Source organism: Spermophilus citellus (genome assembly GCF_964194105.1).
Source record: "Spermophilus citellus genome assembly, chromosome: 2".
NCBI classification, from domain to species: Eukaryota; Metazoa; Chordata; class Mammalia; order Rodentia; family Sciuridae; genus Spermophilus; species Spermophilus citellus.
The window spans coordinates 204,046,041-204,067,352 of NC_138183.1; the positions used below are offsets into that span (position 1 = coordinate 204,046,041).

Sequence of the window (21,312 nt, forward strand, 5' to 3'; positions counted from 1 at the left end):
TCTAATTATATTCTTGGATCTTGGAAATGATTTTTATGAGGTAAACACCAAACAACCACAAGATAGAGTATTTTATCAATTATTTTTACTGTCAAATAGGGCAAAATATTACTACTGCCAATATTATATATTATATTGTCAGTGTGGGTTATCAGCTGATTTCTCTAATCTCCAATTAGTTTTCTTATTCCTGGATAGACCAAGTAAACTTCCAACAAAACAAACAAACAAAAATCAATAAAACATAACGTAATAAAACATAACAAAACATAACATAAAACTAAAACATAACAGATAAAATGTAAATTCTTCAGACTGCTTTTTAATGAACCTACCTTCCCAATGTTAAAAATCACTGAACTGAAAGATATTTCCAAACAGCCTTATTATCCAGACGTATATTGGATATAAGAAAATCAAGTCCAATTTGAAATTATTCTCAAAACGTAGCACATGAACATCACAAATCCTCAGAGCACAAATAGTCCTCTTAAGGAATATAAATATTTAGTATAGAAGAATGTGAAATAACATAAGAAGGAAATCTCTTCATTTAGCTAAAATGCTGCTATTCTTAACCTCTAAATTCAGTACAGAGTCAAACTCATTTTCTCAAACTAAAGTACTACAGCATTATAAATAAACCCTTTGTTATTGAGTTAGGATAGAAGGGAAAACTATAGCTTACAAAACAAATTCCTCAGAATAACATGAGACCATTTCACAAATCCTAGAAGGCACACATATTTCCTATCATAGTAAGTGCATTTAAGTACTTCATATTTAAAAAAGACAAAGCTGTACAGAATAGAAAAAGCATACATTTTGTCCATTAAACAAATTTAAAACTCTTATTATGATTAGATATTACAATAGAACCTACCTAAAGTTCACATCTTAAGAATTATCACTCAGTTTAATAAAGTGAGCAAAGAACTACGTTCATTTAATAAGGCTAATAAAAAACATTTTTATATTTCACAGTAGATCAGTTAGTGTCTTGGAGTTCATATTGCAAGATAAAAAGGTATATGCAATATCAAGTCACTGTTTAATAATTCCTTTAAAGGTGACCCTGGGGGATAAAATAATTGGCTATACCTGGAGAGATCAAAAACCTGGAAAGCAACATTGCTCATTTCCAGAAATGTTTTAAAATTAAGACACTCCAAATTAAACTCAGTCTAATGCAAAATGACAATTAAAATTTCAGATCTGGAAAACATCTCAGAGGATCACTTATCCTGAGGTTTTCAAATAACAAACGTTCCATGTAATAAGAGGAATCAATGGAGAAGATTTAGGAACCTGCAAATTTGACTGGAATTTTAAAATTTTTTTGATTTAAAAAAGAAAAACAACTCTCATGGTACAAATTTGTTACCAAATTTTAATATATGTATTACCAATGCATTACTGTGTGTTTTCATTGGTTAACCTAATGTTTAGTAATTATAGTACATAAAGTTTATATAAGGAAATTTATATTAATGAAAAAAAGAAAATAAGAAATATAGTGGGCTAGAATGTGTGCATGCATATGTATATAAGGGTTCTAAGATTTTTTACTTGAAAAAAAAAGGATTCCACTGCTGAAGTAGTAGTATGAAAACCACAGATAAAAACCTGTTTCTAAAGTAGGAAACTACCAACAAGAGTAAGAGACTTTCTCAAGGTTACACAATCATCCAAGTGCATCTCCATGTTGATGTGATAGAGCTTCCAGTATTCTGCTTGCATAAACACCCAGTAGTGAGTGTTTAGCTATTTGGTAATTAGCTGATCCTATCAGGAGTCAAGTTATTAGCCAGATATTTTTCCTTGCAATGGATTTTATTTTATTTGCATGTCCATTTTTTTTTTTTTTTTTTTGGTACTGGGGATTAAACTGAGGAGTGTTTTACCATTGAGCTACCTCCCCAATTCCTCTTACTGAGACAGGGTCTCACTAAATTGCTGAGGCTGGTCTTGAACTTGCAATCCTTCTACCTCAGCCTTCAGAGTCACTGAGATTACAATTGTGGACCACCATGCCCAGCCCTATTAAAATCTTAACGTTCAAAAATTTCTGTCATCAATAGGTAGCAACTTAAAGTTTTGGTACTTAGAAAAACAAGAATATTTGTAACTTGTTAATAATAGGTCAAAATTTGCATGGAATGTTAAAATATTTTTTAAAGGAGACTTCAAGCCCTAGTTTTAACTATATGATGAAATATTGTTAAAATTCATATTTCTTAAGCAAAAATCTAAAGAAATGGTTGAGGTGCTAATGAAGACCATAATTTCATCATTATTATATTCTTTGGGAGATTTTCAAAGGAAATACAGTGAAGCAGTAAGAAAGCCAAATTATCTTCTAGTTTTCTGAGATATTTTATGTAAATATGGCGAAAAAGCCTCATCCTATTTCCTTATTTCTTAATCTAAGAAAATCAGGGACTATGAAACCCAGAGAGATGCCTTCAAGTTAAAATAAAAGCACCATAAATGAACACTGAATGACTTATTATAATTTAGAAGTACAAAATTTAGTATTTGTGATGAAGAAAAATTTCCTTCTGAAACTCCCCAAATGCATGAGCATTATAAAAGTCAATTAGATCAGTTATCTAGCTTTGGGAATGCATTTCCAGGACAGCCAAGAAGGTTCTCCAGCAGAAATTAATTTATAAGGCAAAGCCCCAACTTTATAGTCCTTAACTAAACTGTATCATATAACAAAAAAATGGATTTTTAAGTAAAAAATTAAAAATACATAGTTCCAAAACACACTGAAGTTATATAAAGTTATGAAATAATTGTGGAGCACTTCAAGTAAAATTGTAAAAGGAGCAATAATTCACCACAAGGGGGCATAATAAATACTCCTTAGATTCCAGCAGAAAGACGTTTTAAGTAGTAACATGCACTTTGAAGTAGTCTACATTTTTAGTCATTTAAAAATTTCTCTCAGATGGCTACAACTTTTCAACATTCAAAGTTTATAAACCTAACAAAAAAGATTCCAGAATACTCATGCCTTGAAAAACTGTAGTGTCAAAAAGCCTCCGGAAATATTGCTGTTACCTGCTAGCAAAGGATTCAAGAGCAATTAGTTCTAATACACATTAGAACAGTTAAATAATAGGGAAGTATGATCTACAATAGTAGCAAATTTTAGTTTACCAAAGTGGAAGACATGGGAAGTTTATTTAAAAAAATGGGACATATTGTCACAATAGCAAAAATAAGAGGGTGGGAAAAATTGCTTTTTCTGTATCGTTGCCACAATATCCCTTCATTTGTCCTCCATGACCACTATGTATTTGTAGCCCACAATAGCAAAGGAAGATCTCCCCCATGGAAGGTCATGGCCTAAGGGGCTGGCCTGCTTCATCAGCCATGTTAAGAATATAGTTAGCCATATCATCTTCAGTAGGTGCATCTGACACCACCCAAGATTCGTTTGCTCCAGTCATCTGCAGGCGACAAATAGGGCAATTCCTGTGTCGATCACTCCTATTAGGGAAGTCAAAAAAAGAACAATTTGTTTTCTTTCCTTTTTTAAAAAATGGATTTGTTTGAAAAGTAATATATGCACATAAAAAATAAACTTAATGTTTACTTGTATTTAAATGGAAGCCATTACCCTAGGAATAACTTCTTGGCAGTGGTAGGGGAATAAGGCAGAAGGAAAGGGTAGTACCAGTCATTTTTCTAAGTAATATCTTCATAACTCTCAATTAAGACATACAATTATGCTTAAAGATCTGACAGAAGGTCCTTTGGTTCATAAGCAATAAGATTTCTTAAGGAAACTATAAAAGTGGAGCATTCAAATTTAAGAGATTAAATTTATATGCATTAAGATTTTTCTGATAGGCAGAGAATACATATATAATTACTTAAATAAGATTTTGTTTTCCAAAGGATTTTTTTTGTTGCTGTCAAATACTATTTGGGAAACTTTTCAAATGTTACCATATTTTAGTCAGAAATATGTCATACAAGGAAAAATGTTTTTCTTTTCATTTCTCTGTAAAATCTGAGACCAAAGAGTAATGAAGCTATATCAACTGCTCTTTGGCTTTTTGTTCAAAAATTTAGAAATATGCTCCAAAAACGAAATGTGAGAGCTCCAGCTGACATATACCATTCAGGTTGATTTCTAGCTCCCCAGAGATATCTTATGAGATACTTATATGTGCTCTTCTGGGCACATAACATCACAATTTAAAAACAACTTCTGATTCTGGCCAACAAGAACCAGATTTATCTTCCCACTAAAACAATTAAAACATGGGACAAAATTTATAAAGTAGTGCTACAATATAATGTTTCATATAAAGCACTGGACATTAGGCAACACGAACAGTGGTTCCTAAGAGGAGGTAAGCAAAGAAAGGGGGCCTGGACAGATCTAGATGGAACCTGACAGACACCCCAGGTTGAAGAGACAGGTCAAACTCTGCAGGCCAAGGAAGCTAGAGTTCACAGGGCAGAATACTGGAGAGGAGAGAGCTACAGAGAGAATTCTGGAGATCTACAAATAGTTTCCCCTTCAAATGAGGAAACTATGTGAGGCTGAAGATTTCAGAGAACAAAGCTTACAGAGGGTATGGGATACTGCCTGTTGCCCACCAGTCAGACTGGAAAACCACATAATTTTTAAAGCATTGAGTAGAGTACTCTGAAAGGTCTTTTCTCACTAGTGGGACATAATTAGCATTAAACATTGATGGGGTCCTTCCTAAAAATCACAAAAGCAAGACCCAAAAGGATCAAACTATTTCCAAGTAACCTAATTATATTCCAGAATGAAACTCAAAAATATTTATAATAATACAAAAATATCCAGTACCTAAAAAGGCAAAATTCACAGTATCTGGCATCCAAGAAAAACTACAAAGCATATAAAGAAACAGCTGAAAAATATAACCCACAATGAAGAGAAAAAAACAATCAAAATAACCCAAAACTGACACAGATATTAGTGTTAACCAATAAGAAAATTTAAAAGTTATAACTACATTCCATGTATTCAAAACACTAGAGGAAAGACCAATTATATTAAGTAGTATATAGAAGACTTTAACAACTCAAATCAAACTTCCAGAAATAAAAACTAAAATATTAAGGTAAACAAAATGATACTGGATGAGATTAATAGAAAGCTGGACATTGCAGGAAAAAAGGTTAGTGATCTGGGAGTCGCTTGGGAGGCTGAGGCAGAAGGATCACAAGTTCAAAGCCAGCCTCAGCAAAAGTGAGGCACTAAACAACTCAGTGAGACCCTGTCTCTAAATAAAATATGAAATAGGGCTGGGGATGTGGCTCAGTGGTTGAGTGCCCCTGAATTCAATTCCCAGTAACCCTGGCCCTCAACCAAGAAAAAAAAAAGGGTTAGTGAATTTGAAAGACATAGCAATAGCAACTATGCAAAATGAAACACAAATTCAAGTGGTCTAAAATATGGCAACTGGACTCCCAGAAGAAGGGAGAGAAAATAGTAAAAATTTTGAGAAAATAATGGCTGGAAACTTTTCCAACATTGATGAAACTACAAATCTACAAATTTAAGAGCTTGATAAACTCCAAGAACAAGAAACATGAGGAAAAAAAATACATCATACTCAAATTTCTTAAAACCAGTGAAAAGATAAAAATATTAAGGCACCAAGAGGAGAATAGAAGACAGTGTCTCCAGAGGAAAAAAGGACCACAGATTTCCCATGGGAAAAGGATACAACCAAGATGAGGGTGGAACAACATCATTAAAGTACTGAAAATAAAAATATTCTCAGTCTAGAATTTTGTATAAAAAAAAAAAACTTTGAAAAACTGTTGAGACAGTCAAAAACTTCTACGGAATCTATAAAAATACCAAAATGAACAAATGAGTTTAGTAAGAGTGCAGGACATAAGATCTGATGCACATCTATTGTCTTTTTATATGCTAGCAATAAAAAATTTAAAATGAAATGAAACCCATTTAAAAATAGCATAAAAAGGGCTGTGGCTGTGGTTCAGTGGTAGTGCACTTGCCTGGCATGTGTGGGGCACCAGGTTCGATTCTCAGCACTGCGGATAAATAAAGGTCTATCAACAACTAAAAATATATTTTTAAAAAATAGCATAAAATATACAATAGGGACAATTTGTCAAAGATATGCAACACTGAAAATGTAAAAAATTGCTTAGAGAAATTAAAGAATTCTTAAGTAAATGAAGAAATACCTTGTGTATTGAAAGATTCAATATTATTAAGAAATCAATTCTCCCCAAATTGATCTGTTTATTCAACACAATCTCAATCAAAATCTTTTCAAGTTTTTTTTTGTAGAAATTGATAAACTGATTCTAAGATTCATATTGAAATCCAAAAGACCACTGAAATCCAAAAGACTATTTCCAACTTTGAGGCTTATTATAAAGCTACAATAATCAGGATAGTATGGAATTAGAATAAAATAGACAAACAGATCAATGGAACAGAAATGTTTATGAACAGGCCCATATTCGAACAAATGATTCCCAACAAAAATGAAGAGACAATTTAGTAAAGAAAAAGTCTTTCAACAAAAGTTAACTCAGAATGGATCAGATACCTAAATGTAAAATTTTTAAAAAACTATAAAACTTTTGGGAGGAGAGAGAGTATTTTTTTTTAATATCCTCAGGTTAGGGAAAAGATTCCTTATACTAGGACATTAAAAATCACTATAAATCACAACTGACAAATTTGACCTCATCAAAATGAAAAGCTTGTACTATTTCAAAGACATTCGTAAGAGAGTTAAAAAAAAAAAAAAAAAAAAAAAACAAAACTGGGCATGGCCGCTCACACCTGTAATCTCAGAGACTTGGGAGGCCGAGACAGGAGGATCATGAATTCAAAGCCAGCCTTAGCAACAGTGAAGCAATAAGCAACTCAGTGAGATACTGTCTATAAATAAAATACAAAAAAGGCTAGGGATACTGCCTCCCCCCACCCCCCAAAAAAAAGAGAATGAAAAAAGCCACAGAGGAGAAAATATGTGTAAAACATATACTGTGTCTGATAAGATATATATATCTGCTACACCTCACAAAAAAACCATACAGATGGTAAGTAAGCATGTGAAAAGCTTCTTGATATCTTCTCTCAGTAGAGAAAGGCAAATTAGAACCATAATGAGATACTACTATATACCTGATTAGAATGGCTAAAATTAAAAAGACTGACTATAACCAGTGTTGGCAATATCTTGGAGCAACTATAACTCTTATGCAGTGCTGGTGGTAGTAATAAAAAGTTACGTTTTTGGAAAATAATTGGCAGTTCCTTAACAAGTTAACATACACACCTACTATACAATCTAGCTATTCTACTTCTATGTAGTTTCCCAAGAAAAAAATCAAAGTCCATAGAAATATTTATAATGAGCCAGGTACAGTGGCATATGGCATATACCTGTGATTCAGTGATGTAAGAGGCTAATGCAGGAGAATTTCAAAGCTGGGGCTAGTCTCAGCAATTTAGTGAGAATTAAAATAAAAAACAAGGGCTGGGGATGTAGCTCATTGGTTCAATCTCCAGTACCACACAAAAACAAACCCCAAAAAACAAAAACCCAGAACAAATGAATAAAAAACCCAAAAAGCTTGCCTATGAATATATATAGGAGCTTTTATTTGTAATTTATCCAAGTGGATGTATCTAAAGATAATTATATCAAAATAAGCCAGACACTCCCCCCAAAAAGTACATACTATATCATTCCAATTATAAAAATTCTATGAAATCCAAAATTACTTTTCAGCAAATGAAAGCAGATTAACAGTTGCCTGAACTAGAGGAAAGGTTGGGAGGGAGGTTTTTCAATGGGGTGTAAGGTAATTTTGGGGGGCAGTAGATTTGCTCATTATCTTGTGATCACGATCATGGTTATTATGGGTCTATATGTATGTCAAAACATGAAATTGTACTTTACATACATGTAATTTATTGTATGTCATTTACAGGTCCTCCAAAATGCTTGATTCTTATTTTGTAAAATAACAAGTTTAGCTAGCTGACCTAGCTCACCAAATCCAATACACAAAGACTTACCTTCTAAGCACATATGAATATCCATTGAGAAAAAGAAAAACATTTGATTTTAGATTAAAATCAGGCACAAATTTCCTTATAACAAAAATGTTAAAACCAAGCTATATTCCCACATTTTATAAAATTTATGTATAAAAATATTTTTAACTAGCAGCAGTTATATCATAAAATTCAAAATACTAAAGAATAGAAATCTCTTATACTTAACTACAATACTTTTGTACTTTTCAAAGTTTATTCATATACTATCTCATTTGACCTTTGCCTATCCCTGAAGGCAGCAGATAACTTACCATTTATCAATACACTTCTGACAAAAGCTGTGAGCACAAGGCAGGATGAGGTCAGCCCGCCCATCCATACAGATACAACACTCCTCCTCATCGGTCAGCTGCTTCACCCTGCAATGTGAAAACTGAGCTGGGACAAGGATATTCTCTGTCCATATGATTTCTACTTTGTTTTCATTGCCTTAAAAAGCATTAAAACACATATAAAGTACAATATGACTTATGTGCAAAGTTAATATGAAACTAAAATTACCATCTTTTAGGGTAGCAAATTATATTAGGGAAGAAACTAAGGGATAAATTTCATAAAGACTGGATAAAAGATAAATTCTGTGATTATTAAAGAAAACAAAACATGGACAAAAACTGGAATTATTCATGTCTTTCTGAAAATGCCCATTTTAATCTACTGAATTTATACAAATGACTTCAATCAATATATTATTTATCCATCACATAGGATACAAAACAGTAAAGTATGAACAGTGCATCAGAACCTTGCACTGCTGATACGGATAGTGGGCATATAAGTAAAAGAAAAGTTTAATCTTAAGTATCAAATGCTATGTAAAACACAAAAGGGATAGAACACAAAATCTCTGTCCTCAAAAAGCCTTTTCATCTTCTTGGAAAGAAAAGAAATATTGAAACTTCTGCCTCAGCCACAGTTCAGAGTGCCCTGAACTGCCTTTGCACATAGTATTTTCCTTTCCAGGATGCACTTATGAGTTTTGTAAACTTCAACCTTAGTAATTCAACTCAAAATATCCATTTTCTCTTTCTCAAGGAAGATTAATTGGGAATACAAAATGAGTGATGGTAGAGAAAGCAAAACCAGTTAGGACCTTATTTCAGAAATTCACTTGGGAGATAATTAGGGCCTGGTTTAAGGAGCATGATAGAAAACAAATCATTAGGATGTGGTAATAGATTAAAATTAAATGTTATACTTTAGTCATGGGAAAAAGAGAGCGGCCACTGAACTGAAAGGGTGAAATGGAATGAAAACCTAAATGAATGTGAATCTGTTATATCTGATGAAATATAGTCAGTTCAACATTCAAATGTCTTTTAGATCTATACCAGACCCTCATGAATTAGAGTCTCTGATTCTGAGAGTATTAAAATCTTCATCTGGGATGTAGACTTGGGTGGCAGTTTCAGAGAATATAACTGAATCTACAAAGAGTGTCAGAGTGTTCTGAAGATTAGATTTAAAAGTGAGGAGCACAGGGCTACAAAGAACAGCATTATAGAGATAAAACACAGGAAATACAGAAATAGCTAGTGGAATCTGTACAATGTACTTTTGTTTGTTTGTTTGTTTGTTTTTTGGCCTTCCTAGCAGCACAGTGATCAGAAGAAGGAGCAGGGTCTTATTCTACTTGATCCTGTTAGACCACTTGTAAAGAATTAATTTTCTCTACCTCATACTCTGAACACAATATTGACCAATAAAGTATTGTCCAGGAAAATCTACAGTATGAAGAAGAGAGCCATATAAACACAGGCCAAGGAACTGGAAGTGCTTATTCTGGAGAACAGAAGATTCAGTGAGAATTTGATTCGTTTTTAAATATCTGAGGGCTGGAAGAGAGAATAGAGTTTTTAGTGCAATCTCAGAGGGTCAGCCACTGAAAGCAAGGAATAGAATACTGCAACAATTTAATAAGAATGATAGTTAATTCTTTTAAAAATATTTTTTAGTTGTAGAGGGACACACAATATCTTTGTTTATTAACTTATTTTTCATGTGGTGCTGAGGCTTGAACCAGTGCCTCGCACATGCTAGAGGCAAGCCCTCTGCCACTGAGCTACAGCCCCAGCTCTGATAGTTAACTTTTATAGATATAAATCTCTCAATGCCTTGCACATAGTATATCTATTAACTCACAAAACTTTCTCAACATTCTTCTGGGACTGATACTATTATTCTTAACCTCTTTTAAAAGATGAGAAAACTGATGAAAAAGTGGATCAAGGATTTGAATACACATGACTTGGTAATGGAATCTGTGCTGTGTCCAGAGAGCCAGATTTTCAATACTTTGAGGAACACAAGGCAAAAGGGAAAACTTCATAGTAATTAGAGTTGTCTGGGCATGGAAAGGCTTGCTTTTCAGAGACACTGAGTTTCACAGAACTGCAGGGTTAGCAGTTGTCCAATTTGCAAGTAAAAACTGGATTCTATTTGGTCAAGTACGATTAAATAGAATCTTGCTACTCCAAGTGTTATCTCAGGGTCAATAGCATTGGCACCACCCTGGGTCTTGACAGAACTTTAGGTCCCTCTTCAAAACCACTGAAAAGTAAACTTGCAGAAGTATAGTACTATAAGATCTTTGAGGTTAGAGCATGGCTGCATTGACAGGCTTAAATATAAGTCTCAGTGATATCAATTTCTAATCAGGCATTTATTTGTTTAAATCTTTCTTCATCTGACATAGGCCAATATTTATACTTCTATCGGGTTACTGTGAGGATTTAATGAGTTCTAATATCCTGTAAAAATAGATGTAAACCATTAATAAAATCTTGCATCAGATGTAAAACCAGACTGTATAAAGAAAGGTCCCTTAAGATCCTCTTCAACTTGGAAAGTCTTTTTCTATGAAACAGTATATCAGGGTGTCACTGTGAACCAAAAAACAAAGGAAGAAGCAGCCCTAACTAACCATTAAGCTACTGAGTTTCCCCATCTTAAGGGCACATGAAGAGATTACACTTTTACCTCTTTCATTAAGATGACTACAACAAGAAAACTAGTATTACTTTCTTTTCATTTGCTACCATATGGCTTAAATATCCTCAGCTTTCAAAACACTTAAAAAAATTTGCCACTCTGAAGAGGGAGAAGAAAAAAGCAGAAAATTAGACCCCTGTCTTTGAAAAATTAACTTTATAAAGTAAAGGAAAGATAAGCCTAAATACTACCTACAACATTCTAAACCTCATTTGGCATGTCATTTGTCTAACAGCCTTAGCCATGAAAGCTACTAAAGATAAACAGGAAATGATAAATGGAAAATTTAACTGCAATGTAGCATTTGGAAACCAGTTGGTTAAGGATGGACAAGAAAATGCAAGTGCAAATAAAACAATAAAAGAGAAATTCTTGATTATACACATTCCTAACTCTAGGAAAGGACACTGTCAATACAGATTTCTGCTATCTATCCAATATGACAAAAAGACAGGATGTCAACATGTGTGGACTCACGCAACTCTTTTTCCAATGAGGTATTTATAAATTTAAATTATGGTCATGATTGTCAAATGGCAACAGGTGGGAGCTTTCACAGGCCAAAAGCATAATAGAGAAGGGAAAAAAAATACTTTAGGTATAACGATAACATATTAGGCCTGAGTAAACAAGAACCATCATAGAATTCTCTGGCAGACTTCATTTCCTTCTGGTAGCTCAGTATATGCAATACGTGCACCAATGACTTGTTCATTCCTGAATGGACTGCCATTATTTAAATTTTAATCCTTCAATTAGACACTTTCTGAAATGATTTGGCCAAATTCTTGAACCTAATTCCTTTAAAGGCTTGACATCTAAGAACCCAAATTCTTATTAATATCTCCTTTATAATCAGATGCAAGCATATAGAAAGTGGATTCCTAGAGACTGGGTTGACAGAAACATTACCTGGTGTGAACCACTTTAATTTAGCTTTAATTTGGCACTGAAAAAAGAAAGAAAGGACAAAATGATCCAAAAGTGATCTGAGATATAATACCAACTCAGACAAAAAGATTTAAGGTGTCAGAATGAGCACCAGCCAATATATTAATGAGATTTCAGTGGTTTGTACAAATGGAAATAAGCAAAACACAATGATTATGCATTATATACCTTCCCATCCAAAGACTAGCCTGACATGATGTTACAGAAGATGAGTTCTCATCAGCTTCTTCAGAGGTGGAGCTCTGAGCCAACACTCCTGCTGCTTGACTTGTGATGTCCTTATAAAGCTGAATAAACTGGTATAAATTCATGATCCGTGATGCTTCCACAATGCCAGTGCTTTTGTTAATCTAAAAATACAAAGAAATGAAGGGAAAAAAAAAGTGTGTGTGGGGGAACCACAAATATTTAGTCCAAATATCCTAGGAAACAGAAGTTTTTTTCTTTAAAAAAATTTTTTTTAAATTGATTTTTCTAAAAAAATAAATGACAGTGGAATGCATTACAATTCTTATTATACATATACAGCACAATTTTTCATATCTCTGGTTGTATATAAAGTATGTCGACACCAATTCGTGTCTTCATACATGTACTTTGGATAATGATGTCCATCATTCCACCATCCTTTGCTAACACCCTGCCCCCTCTCTTTCCCTCCCACCCCTCTGCTCTACCTAGAATTCATTATTCCTCCCATGCTCCCCCTTCCCTACCGCACTGTGAGTCAGCCTCCTTATATCAGAAAAAACATTCAGCATTTGTTTTGGGATTGGCTAACTTCACTTAGCATTATCTTCTCTAATGCCATCCATTTACCAAAACAGAGGTTTTCGATATTTGTAAATTATTTGAGAAAGTAAGGGTCTGTGTAAATGAATAATACCATGTCCCCTTCATTTGTGGGTGTTTAAAATATATATACAAATGTATTGTATTTGATACATCTTATTTGAACACTCTTATTGTTGTAAGGACAGACAAGGCAAAGCACCAAAGTTAGCAACAGGAAACAGTTTTATTTGGCTGCAGCCAGGTTCAGAGGGCACAGCTTTTGCAGTAATCAATCAATCCCCTGAACCCCGAGTTCAGGTGGTTTCAGAATTTTATACCCAACATGTAAGGGGAGGGGCTCAGAAGTTCACATAAAAGAGGCTTTTTCTTTCACTGTTCTGGGCACATTAACCCTTCAAGGACAACACCTGAGAAGGGGAGAGCTTTTTCTCTCCTTTCTTTCCTCCCCCTGCTAGCTGTTACCATGGAGCCCACCTGGTAATTTCTCTTATCTTAGAAATGTAGACTTCTCTGTGAAGCTCCAGCTCAAGGTCAGAGGCCTTGTTTGCACATCTACAAACTACTATACTGGATAAATGTGAAAAACTAGTAATGGGATGTCCAACATCTGGAGTGCCGATTTCTTCCTGGCCAGTGGCCAAGTAAAATAGGGCAACACAAAAATAGGAAGTTTATCTACATTGAACTCTTTTGTAGCGACTCTTTTGCTGACAGTCCTAAAATCAGCCATGGTGAAGATTTCTGGAGAAGCCCAGTTAAGACTTTTTGTGGAGGAGAGGGTGCCACTGCATTATTATGTAAGATTGATTAGGCGATCATCTCATTAAGAATTGATGAGGTTAAGTGACTTTTCCAATTTTAGAGATTAATATTCACAATACTTTCATTTTTATTTCTTAATTAAAGAACTTAAAATTAAGAGATTTACTTGAATCCAACAACCATATGCCATTCTACTATGACTAAAACAACTGAGTACTTAAGTTCTGCTCTGTACCCAAAGTTCTAAACTAAGGAAAATTACATTAAATACTAACAAAGAGTAGTTGAATTTTGAGCTTTAGCTCAAATGATAAATTCATCTTTACTAACTGGAAAGTTGATCGATTTTTTGGAAGGTAAGATCTATGTGGAGATGCAAATATATAATAAAAGACTGTACATGGAGAACAAATAAACAGAATTAAAAGGGACAGAAATTTATCAGTTTATAGAATAGGGCTTCACAGCTGGAGAAAGTAGGCCAGTCTTCCTTTGGAACTATAAAGTACAGAAGAAATTATGGAAAAATTTATATAAGCTTAGTACCATATTAGCAAAGTTTATCACACTAACTATTCCTATCGTAGGATTCCTGCAGCCGGGTAGCTGGATGTCATGTGCCTATAGTCTCAGCTGCTTAGGAAACTGAGGCAGGAGGATCATTTCAGCCCAGGAGTTTGAGATAAACACAGTGAGAACACATCAAAAAAAAAATTATACTTATTACATTTACTGATGGAGATTTTATAGTATTATGTACACCAGACACTAAAAATATAGGTACTAAAGACATAATGTGTATAAAACAAAAATTTGCCCTCATGCAAGTTATAAGATAGGTAGGCTATACGGGCAGAATACAGATTAGGTTAGATGGACATCAATGTTGTGGATAAGATGAATCAGGGAGGAGGAATGTTGAGGGGTTGGAGGGAAGATCTCACAGTGAAGGTGACATTTAAGAACTTGAAAAAGTACAGGAATGAATCATATATGGATAGCTGTGGGTCATTTCTGGAAGTTTAAAAGCTGTTAGGCAGATGTATACCAAGCGAGGAGCACAAGGAGCCCAGAGTGCTTGAAACAGAATGAGAGGGAGGATTGGCAGAAGATAAGGTTAGAGAGTAAGGTAAGGATAGAATATATAGAACTTTGTTGACTAAAATGAATTGACTTTTATTCCACATGCATGGGAAGTACTGGAAGGCTTTGAGCCAAGAAGTAATATGATCTACTTTACATTTTAAATTGTGATGTTTAATAGACTAGTTGTTGTGCTGAAAATGGGCACAGCAGAGCAAGAGCAGGAGCAGGGAGACCAGTTAGGAGACAAGTGGAATAATCCTGGTGAGAGGTGATGATCACCAGGGATAGAGTGGGAATAGAGTGCATATGGTAACAACTTGTTAGGTTCTGAATGTATTTTGAAGACAAAACTAACAGGACTCATTTATGAATGGACTCTGAAAATGCGTGAAAAAAAGAAAATTCAAGGACAATTAAAATTTTAGTCTAAATATCAAGAATGATGAAACATATAATTCATGAAGTTTCCTGATAGCCACTGCATCTGGATCTGCAAAAGACTTTTGATCACCCAACATATGCTGAGTTCCCATCAGATGCAAAGCACTGGATTACATCAGTAAGGCATAAAAGGATTAGTCTCTGCCCTTAGAAGTTTACTATCTAATTTTCAAGCCAAGAACCTAATTATTTTATTTTTAATGCTGAATTTAATTATGAAGTGTAAATAAAGTGCTGCTGGAATTTAGAAGAGGAAAAGAATTCCTATTAGGGAAGTTTTTATGGAAGACTTTATAAAAGATGGTGGCTAAGGTGGACCTTTAAGAGACATCAAGTTTAGACATGGAGAAACAAAAGATGTGTCAGAAACAGTTGGCTGATATCCAAGCAGCATTTCCGCTTTGCATCACTGGGAGAGCCTGATTTTATTTTGGCATTCATAACCCCCTAAAATGACTCAGGAGTCAATACTAACTAGTATAATCTAAACTAGCCATGAGAAGCACATTCTTCCTGCTAATGTATGTGTATGAAGGGAATATGAACCCTAGGGTTCTTTATGAGTTGGTCAGGAGTGGACTTAAAGGCATTTTTAATATCCAACTTATAGTGTATATGCAAATGGACAATTTAATTGCATCTTTGTTTTAGAACAGAGGTTAGGACTTAAGGAAGGCCAGTGAAATCCTTACCTTTCATTCACATGTCTATGGCTTCAAGAAGTTAAGAGTTGCCTATTCTAATCTACTCATTGACAGCTACCACTGTATTTTTAGCTGAGTTGAAATATTCAATTATCTAAAATATAAAGACAACGACAGGACAGTGTATTGATGGTGAAAAATCCATTACTAAGAATTATCAAAACAAATTCATTACAAAGAATTAAAAAATAAATCAAACTTTTCTAGTGAATTTTTTAAATGAACAAAACCCAATGTTTTGAAAGAAATGATCTTCTAAGATATTTTTAATTTTTAAAGTACCATCTTAGTGCTAAACAGGACTCCTCAGCCAGCTAAAACTCAAAAAAAGATAAAGGTTTACTACCATTTTCTTTGATTAGAAAAATCTCTATAATACATCAAAATTAGACAAATCAGTAAGCTGGAAGGCAGTATCAAAACTATGCTTTACAAGACCACCAAATTATTAACATTTACTTCCACTATATGATGTTACACTTTAAAATGTGGTTTTAACCCCCAAATAGTTGAAGCTCAGAAACAGAAGTCTCCATCAGTCTCACCTTGGTACAGACCACGCGTACAACCACTTTCCAAAAGGCAGAAGAATCAGACCCAGGTTGTACCTCAAAGAGAAGATGTTTTTCCTGGCCAGAAGCCACTTTAGCAGTTCTGAAAAGAGACAAACATATTTATTAATTTATGAAAAGTCACATACAATACTAGAGCTATAAAACCAGATTCAAGAAACACAAACAGAATAGAAAACAAAGAAAACACATAAAGACAAATGATAACCATGACTGTAATAATTAGATTCTTAAAACACAGGAATAAAGAATATTATGAACATAAACATACAACTTAATTTCCAAAGTTTTTAAAGCCAAGAGATTTATGGAGTAATACCTATAAATCTCTCTTTCTTTTTTCATATCTGTATCAATTATCTTTAAAGTCCTAAGAAAGACATTTAGGAAAAATAAGTCAAAGAAATTTAGTATCTAAAGAAAAAGTTTAGTCCAGTTTCACTTATCCGAAATCCAAATATTGACTGTTGAGATACATATTGAGAAATATCTTTCTGTTCATTGAGTCCTACTTAAGCAATAACATGAACTCCTCGAAAGTTTTAATTTTATAGACAATCTGGGGAGTGATCAAGTAAAACAAACCCCTTGAGAAACTAAATATGGTTCTATTATCCTCTCCCAGCAGAGTAATTTTGAGAGCCCCTAAAACATAACATGAAAACATAACTCTTTTAAAGAATAATTCAATATACTGTCAATACCCAGTTCAAAGACAAATTTAAACATTGAAGTTTCCATTTATAATTATTAACATTTCTCTCTGAGCATCAGTAGGGTAAAGCAGATTCAACTAAGTGACTTAGAGCTAAGTAAAATGATACCATCAGAAATAAAGCAATTAGACTTAGGAAATAAAGTCTGCCAGTGAAAATAATTCTGTCCTGCCAGTTTTTAGTTCTATTTCCCAGCTACCAAGCCACACTTCTAAATAGGTTTAACTACAGTTGTCAGAGAGCACTCTAACCCAAATTGTTTTTTTAAATTTATAGATATACAAATAATGGGTTCATTTTGACATATTCATAAATGTATATAACATAGTTTAATCCACTTCAATCCCTAGTACTACCCCCTTCCCCACAAATTGATTTTAAGAACTAAATCCAGAGGGTGAGGTTGTAGCTCAGTGATACAGTGCTTGTCCAGCAGGTTTGAGGCCCTAGGTTCAACCCCTAATACAGCAAAGCAAAAAAATATCAAATCCAGTTAGAAGTGTCCTGTGCTAAATAAAAGAAATATATTCTTTACCATTACTTTTGTATGACACAATAAAGTTGTAGGTGATTTTATAGGATGTATTTTATCCAATATCTTTAGGTCAATAGGCAAAATATTATAGAATAGACAGAGCCTGCACATATGAATTCTAAGACTGAAAAGATGGAAAGTGTTACCCAATCATTCTTAAGAGTTGAAATCAAGCAACAAACAAAAAGCACCCTCTTCTATGATACTACTAAATTCTCAATCTTACTTTATTCTTTAAAAATATGGTCACAGAAGTAATGCTTTAAACACTACCATTTGGATGATTAAAAATTTTTAAATATTAGAATTTTTTTAAACCCACAGTACATTTTTATTGTAAAAAAAAAATCAGACAATACAAAAATATACAAAAGAAAAAAAACTTAGTAAAATGTAAAATCTCCCTGCACTGTTTTCTTGTTTCCTTTTCCAACCATCCCCTAATCCAGAGACAAGCACTGGGATAATTTAGTGCATATTCTTCTAGTTCATTTTCTATATATATTTTATATATAAATATTAAATCTTTATACAAGTTTTCTTTTTTTATTCTTTATCACTGGCTAGGAACATCCAACTCCAGTCATGTCCATAAAGACAGTATATCATTCTTTCAATAAGTACGTCTCTTATCTAACACATAAAGCCTAGGGAGTAGGTTCATAAATCTAACTTTAAGCTATTTATAGTGACTAAACTACTACAAATTTATATACCAAGTGGTTCTAGACCTCCAGGTAATTTTTTTTTTTTTTGTCTCTTTTGGGTTTAAGGAGAAGGAATATGGAATAGTGGAAGGAGTTTCAGACTCAGAGCTGGATTCTCCATAATACTTGGGTAATCAATTTAGGCCTCAGTTAAAATGTACAACCCTGAGCACAATACTTTGCATGTAATACATGGTCAGTAAATGTTGACTAAATTAAAGAGAATAAGAGAATCTTTAAGATATTATTTAAGATATCTTATATAAGTTTTAATTATACTCCCAGGGGGATTGAAGATCAATATGTAATGTATATATAATAAAGAAAAGATATATATTAAAATATACATATAATAAAGGGTATATACGAAAAAATATATAAATATATATGCATGTGTGTATGTGTGTATATATACATATTTATGTGTATATATGTGTGTGTGTATGTATGTATATGTGTGTGTATATATATAAATGTGAAATAAAGAGATAGAAGTGGGTACTGGCAACAGAAAGATTTAATAGAAAGAATTGACATCTGCCTACCTGTCACTAAGGGAGAAAACAAACAAGCAGTATTTAAAAATCATAGTGGTCTGGGAACATTCGAGGATAAAAAGACCTGTGTATTTTAAGAATTTCTATACAAATACATATAAAAATTGATTTAAAAAAAGAATAAACTCACAAAGAAAAGGCTAAGTTTTATTAGGTGCTTTTTAAGAAGGCAGAGACCTTTACAATCCATCTTAGATAAAAAATTATTCAAAAGAGCTACATGGGGGGGTGGGGATGTGGCTCAAGCGGCAGCGCGCTCGCCTGGCATGCGTGAGGCCCAGGTTCGATCCTCAGCACCACATACAAACAAAGATGTTGTGTCCGCCGAAAACTAAAAAATAAATTCTCATTCTCTTTCTCTCTCTCTCTCAAAAAAGAGCTACATTGGGCTTTCAAGGTATTAATAATTAGAAAACATGAATAAGCAAAATTTTATTCCTAAGTGATGAAAGTTACCTATCACTATCTATGTATTTCTCTGGCAAAATAACGGCTTAGTAAACAAACACAGAAGGGATACTCTCCCTTCTCCATTCAACGGAAGAGGCTGATGTACAGAAGCCTTTTCAGAGTTACTTCCGACTATCCTAATCTTTCTTTTTAGTGGCTAAATGACATAGTTCCTTCTGTAGGGCACCCCTTTAGTGCTTTCAAACAAGTAAATTTACAGTCTTTTAGTATACAATTACTGAGATGTTAGGATGCATTATATTCTAGAAATGCTTCAATATATCTGTGGCCTGTGTTCCAAATTTCATTTTAAGTTCTTCTTTTCTGTTCCCATTATCTACATAGTTATTTTAAAATAACTACACAGGAAGTCTACTTATAATAAAGTCAACAAATATTTGCTAACTGTTGCTGAAAACACTAAATCTTACCAATCAATATCTTTGGTTACTTCTTACACAGCCATGACATATGGTGTACACATGAAGGGGAAAAAAATAGAGTGAAAAAGAGCAAGCCTTACACATCATTTAGTTCAGCTACTCTCCCAAGAAATTCTTCATAAGTTAAGGAGCTACTTTCTCGAACCAATATGATGTGTTTTGCTACTTTTTCTGGTAACTTGTTAATAACCAACTGTGTCTGATCCGAAATTTGCTGTCCCATGATGAAATGATGTCTCTTAGAATCCAGAAAGTGTTGCTTCACATAGTTTCTGTAAAATATATAAAAAAGTTACTTTTACACACAACATAAAAATAGTGATATATCCATCCTTCAAATAAAGAAAAACTAGGAAGTAAAGAGTTCAGTAGTTTTATCTGAGTCTAATACAGAATCTTTTCAAATGACTATATTTTCAAGGTTAAGATTTATTTTATTTTTTCAGAATCACATAGGTAAATGAGAAAATGGCATTCACTTATGATAATTTTTATACAAGGGGGCAGTCTAGTAATTGTATTTAATAGGAAACTGTTTATCTTATTTAATTTTCCTAAGAACATTTCCTGACTGCTAACCACATGTCAGACTCCAAACTAAGTGCTTTCCATATATCATTAATTTATTACATCCTTTGAGGTAGATGTTATCATATTCCTGTTTTATAGATACAGAAATGGAGCCAAGTGTTATATAAAATGTATAGTACAGAGTGCAAGTGAACTTTGTACAGGGTGGAAGTGAACTTTGAACTCCTTTTTCATATTCTAATGCTCGAACACATTCTTAAACACTATGATACACGGGCTCCTGATAAAATTATATCAGCTTAAATCTTTTATTTATCAATATGCAACTTATTTGTAATTTAAAATACATTAAATAAGCTTTTTGGTTTAAAATATTTAATAAAATGAAAATGTTAAGATAATTTAACCATCTCACAATTTCTGCTTGGGGGGAAAAAGAGCTCTTTTGCTCTTTAATTCTGCAAGGTATTTTTAATTTAGAATTTATGTAATTTGTTTTCTTTTTTTTTTTTTTAGAGAGAGATGTGAGAAAGAAAGAGACAGAGAGAGAGACAGAGAGAGAGAGAATTTTTTAATATTTATTTTTTAGTTTTCGGCGGACACAACATGGTTGGTTGTATGTGGGCTGAGGATGGAACCCAGGCCGCACGCGTGCCAGGCGAGCACGCTACTGCTTGAGCCACATCCCCAGCCCTGTAATTTGTTTTCTAAATATGAATATTTTTAGTTAAAAGGCCAGATCACTACTAATAATCTATTATAAATATAGAGTAATAATTTATTGAATTGGCTTTAAAATTTAACCATAAAACATTTATATAATAATCACATACTCTAAAATCTTGAAAGATATAACCCTATGTATGTGGCTACAGAAGAGTTGGAAGTGTTTATTCTAGAGAGTTCTTTTCCTTTGGTAAATAATGATTGAACATAATACCAAGTACTGGTTAAC

General features: G+C 33.4%; 1 protein-coding gene across 4 annotated transcripts in view; it reads right to left on the minus strand.

Moving 5' to 3' along the window:
* Positions 1-21,312, minus strand: part of RNF141 (ring finger protein 141) — a 45,597-nt gene that overhangs the window by 11,552 nt on the left and 12,733 nt on the right. For 2 of the 4 annotated variants that reach the window (XM_081274846.1, XM_081274845.1), the window contains exons 2-5: positions 19,907-20,098; positions 16,392-16,500; positions 12,227-12,408; positions 8,368-8,475 (exon numbers count right to left, since the gene is read on the minus strand). In XM_081274846.1, the coding sequence (XP_081130972.1) occupies positions 8,368-8,475; positions 12,227-12,408; positions 16,392-16,500; positions 19,907-20,049 (542 nt within the window). In that variant the 5' untranslated portion in view covers positions 20,050-20,098. Of the gene's footprint in view, positions 1-65; positions 3,502-8,367; positions 8,476-12,226; positions 12,409-16,391; positions 16,501-19,906; positions 20,099-21,312 lie in introns of those variants that run through there. The other 2 variants (XM_081274848.1, XM_081274847.1) reach the window with 2 other exon arrangements.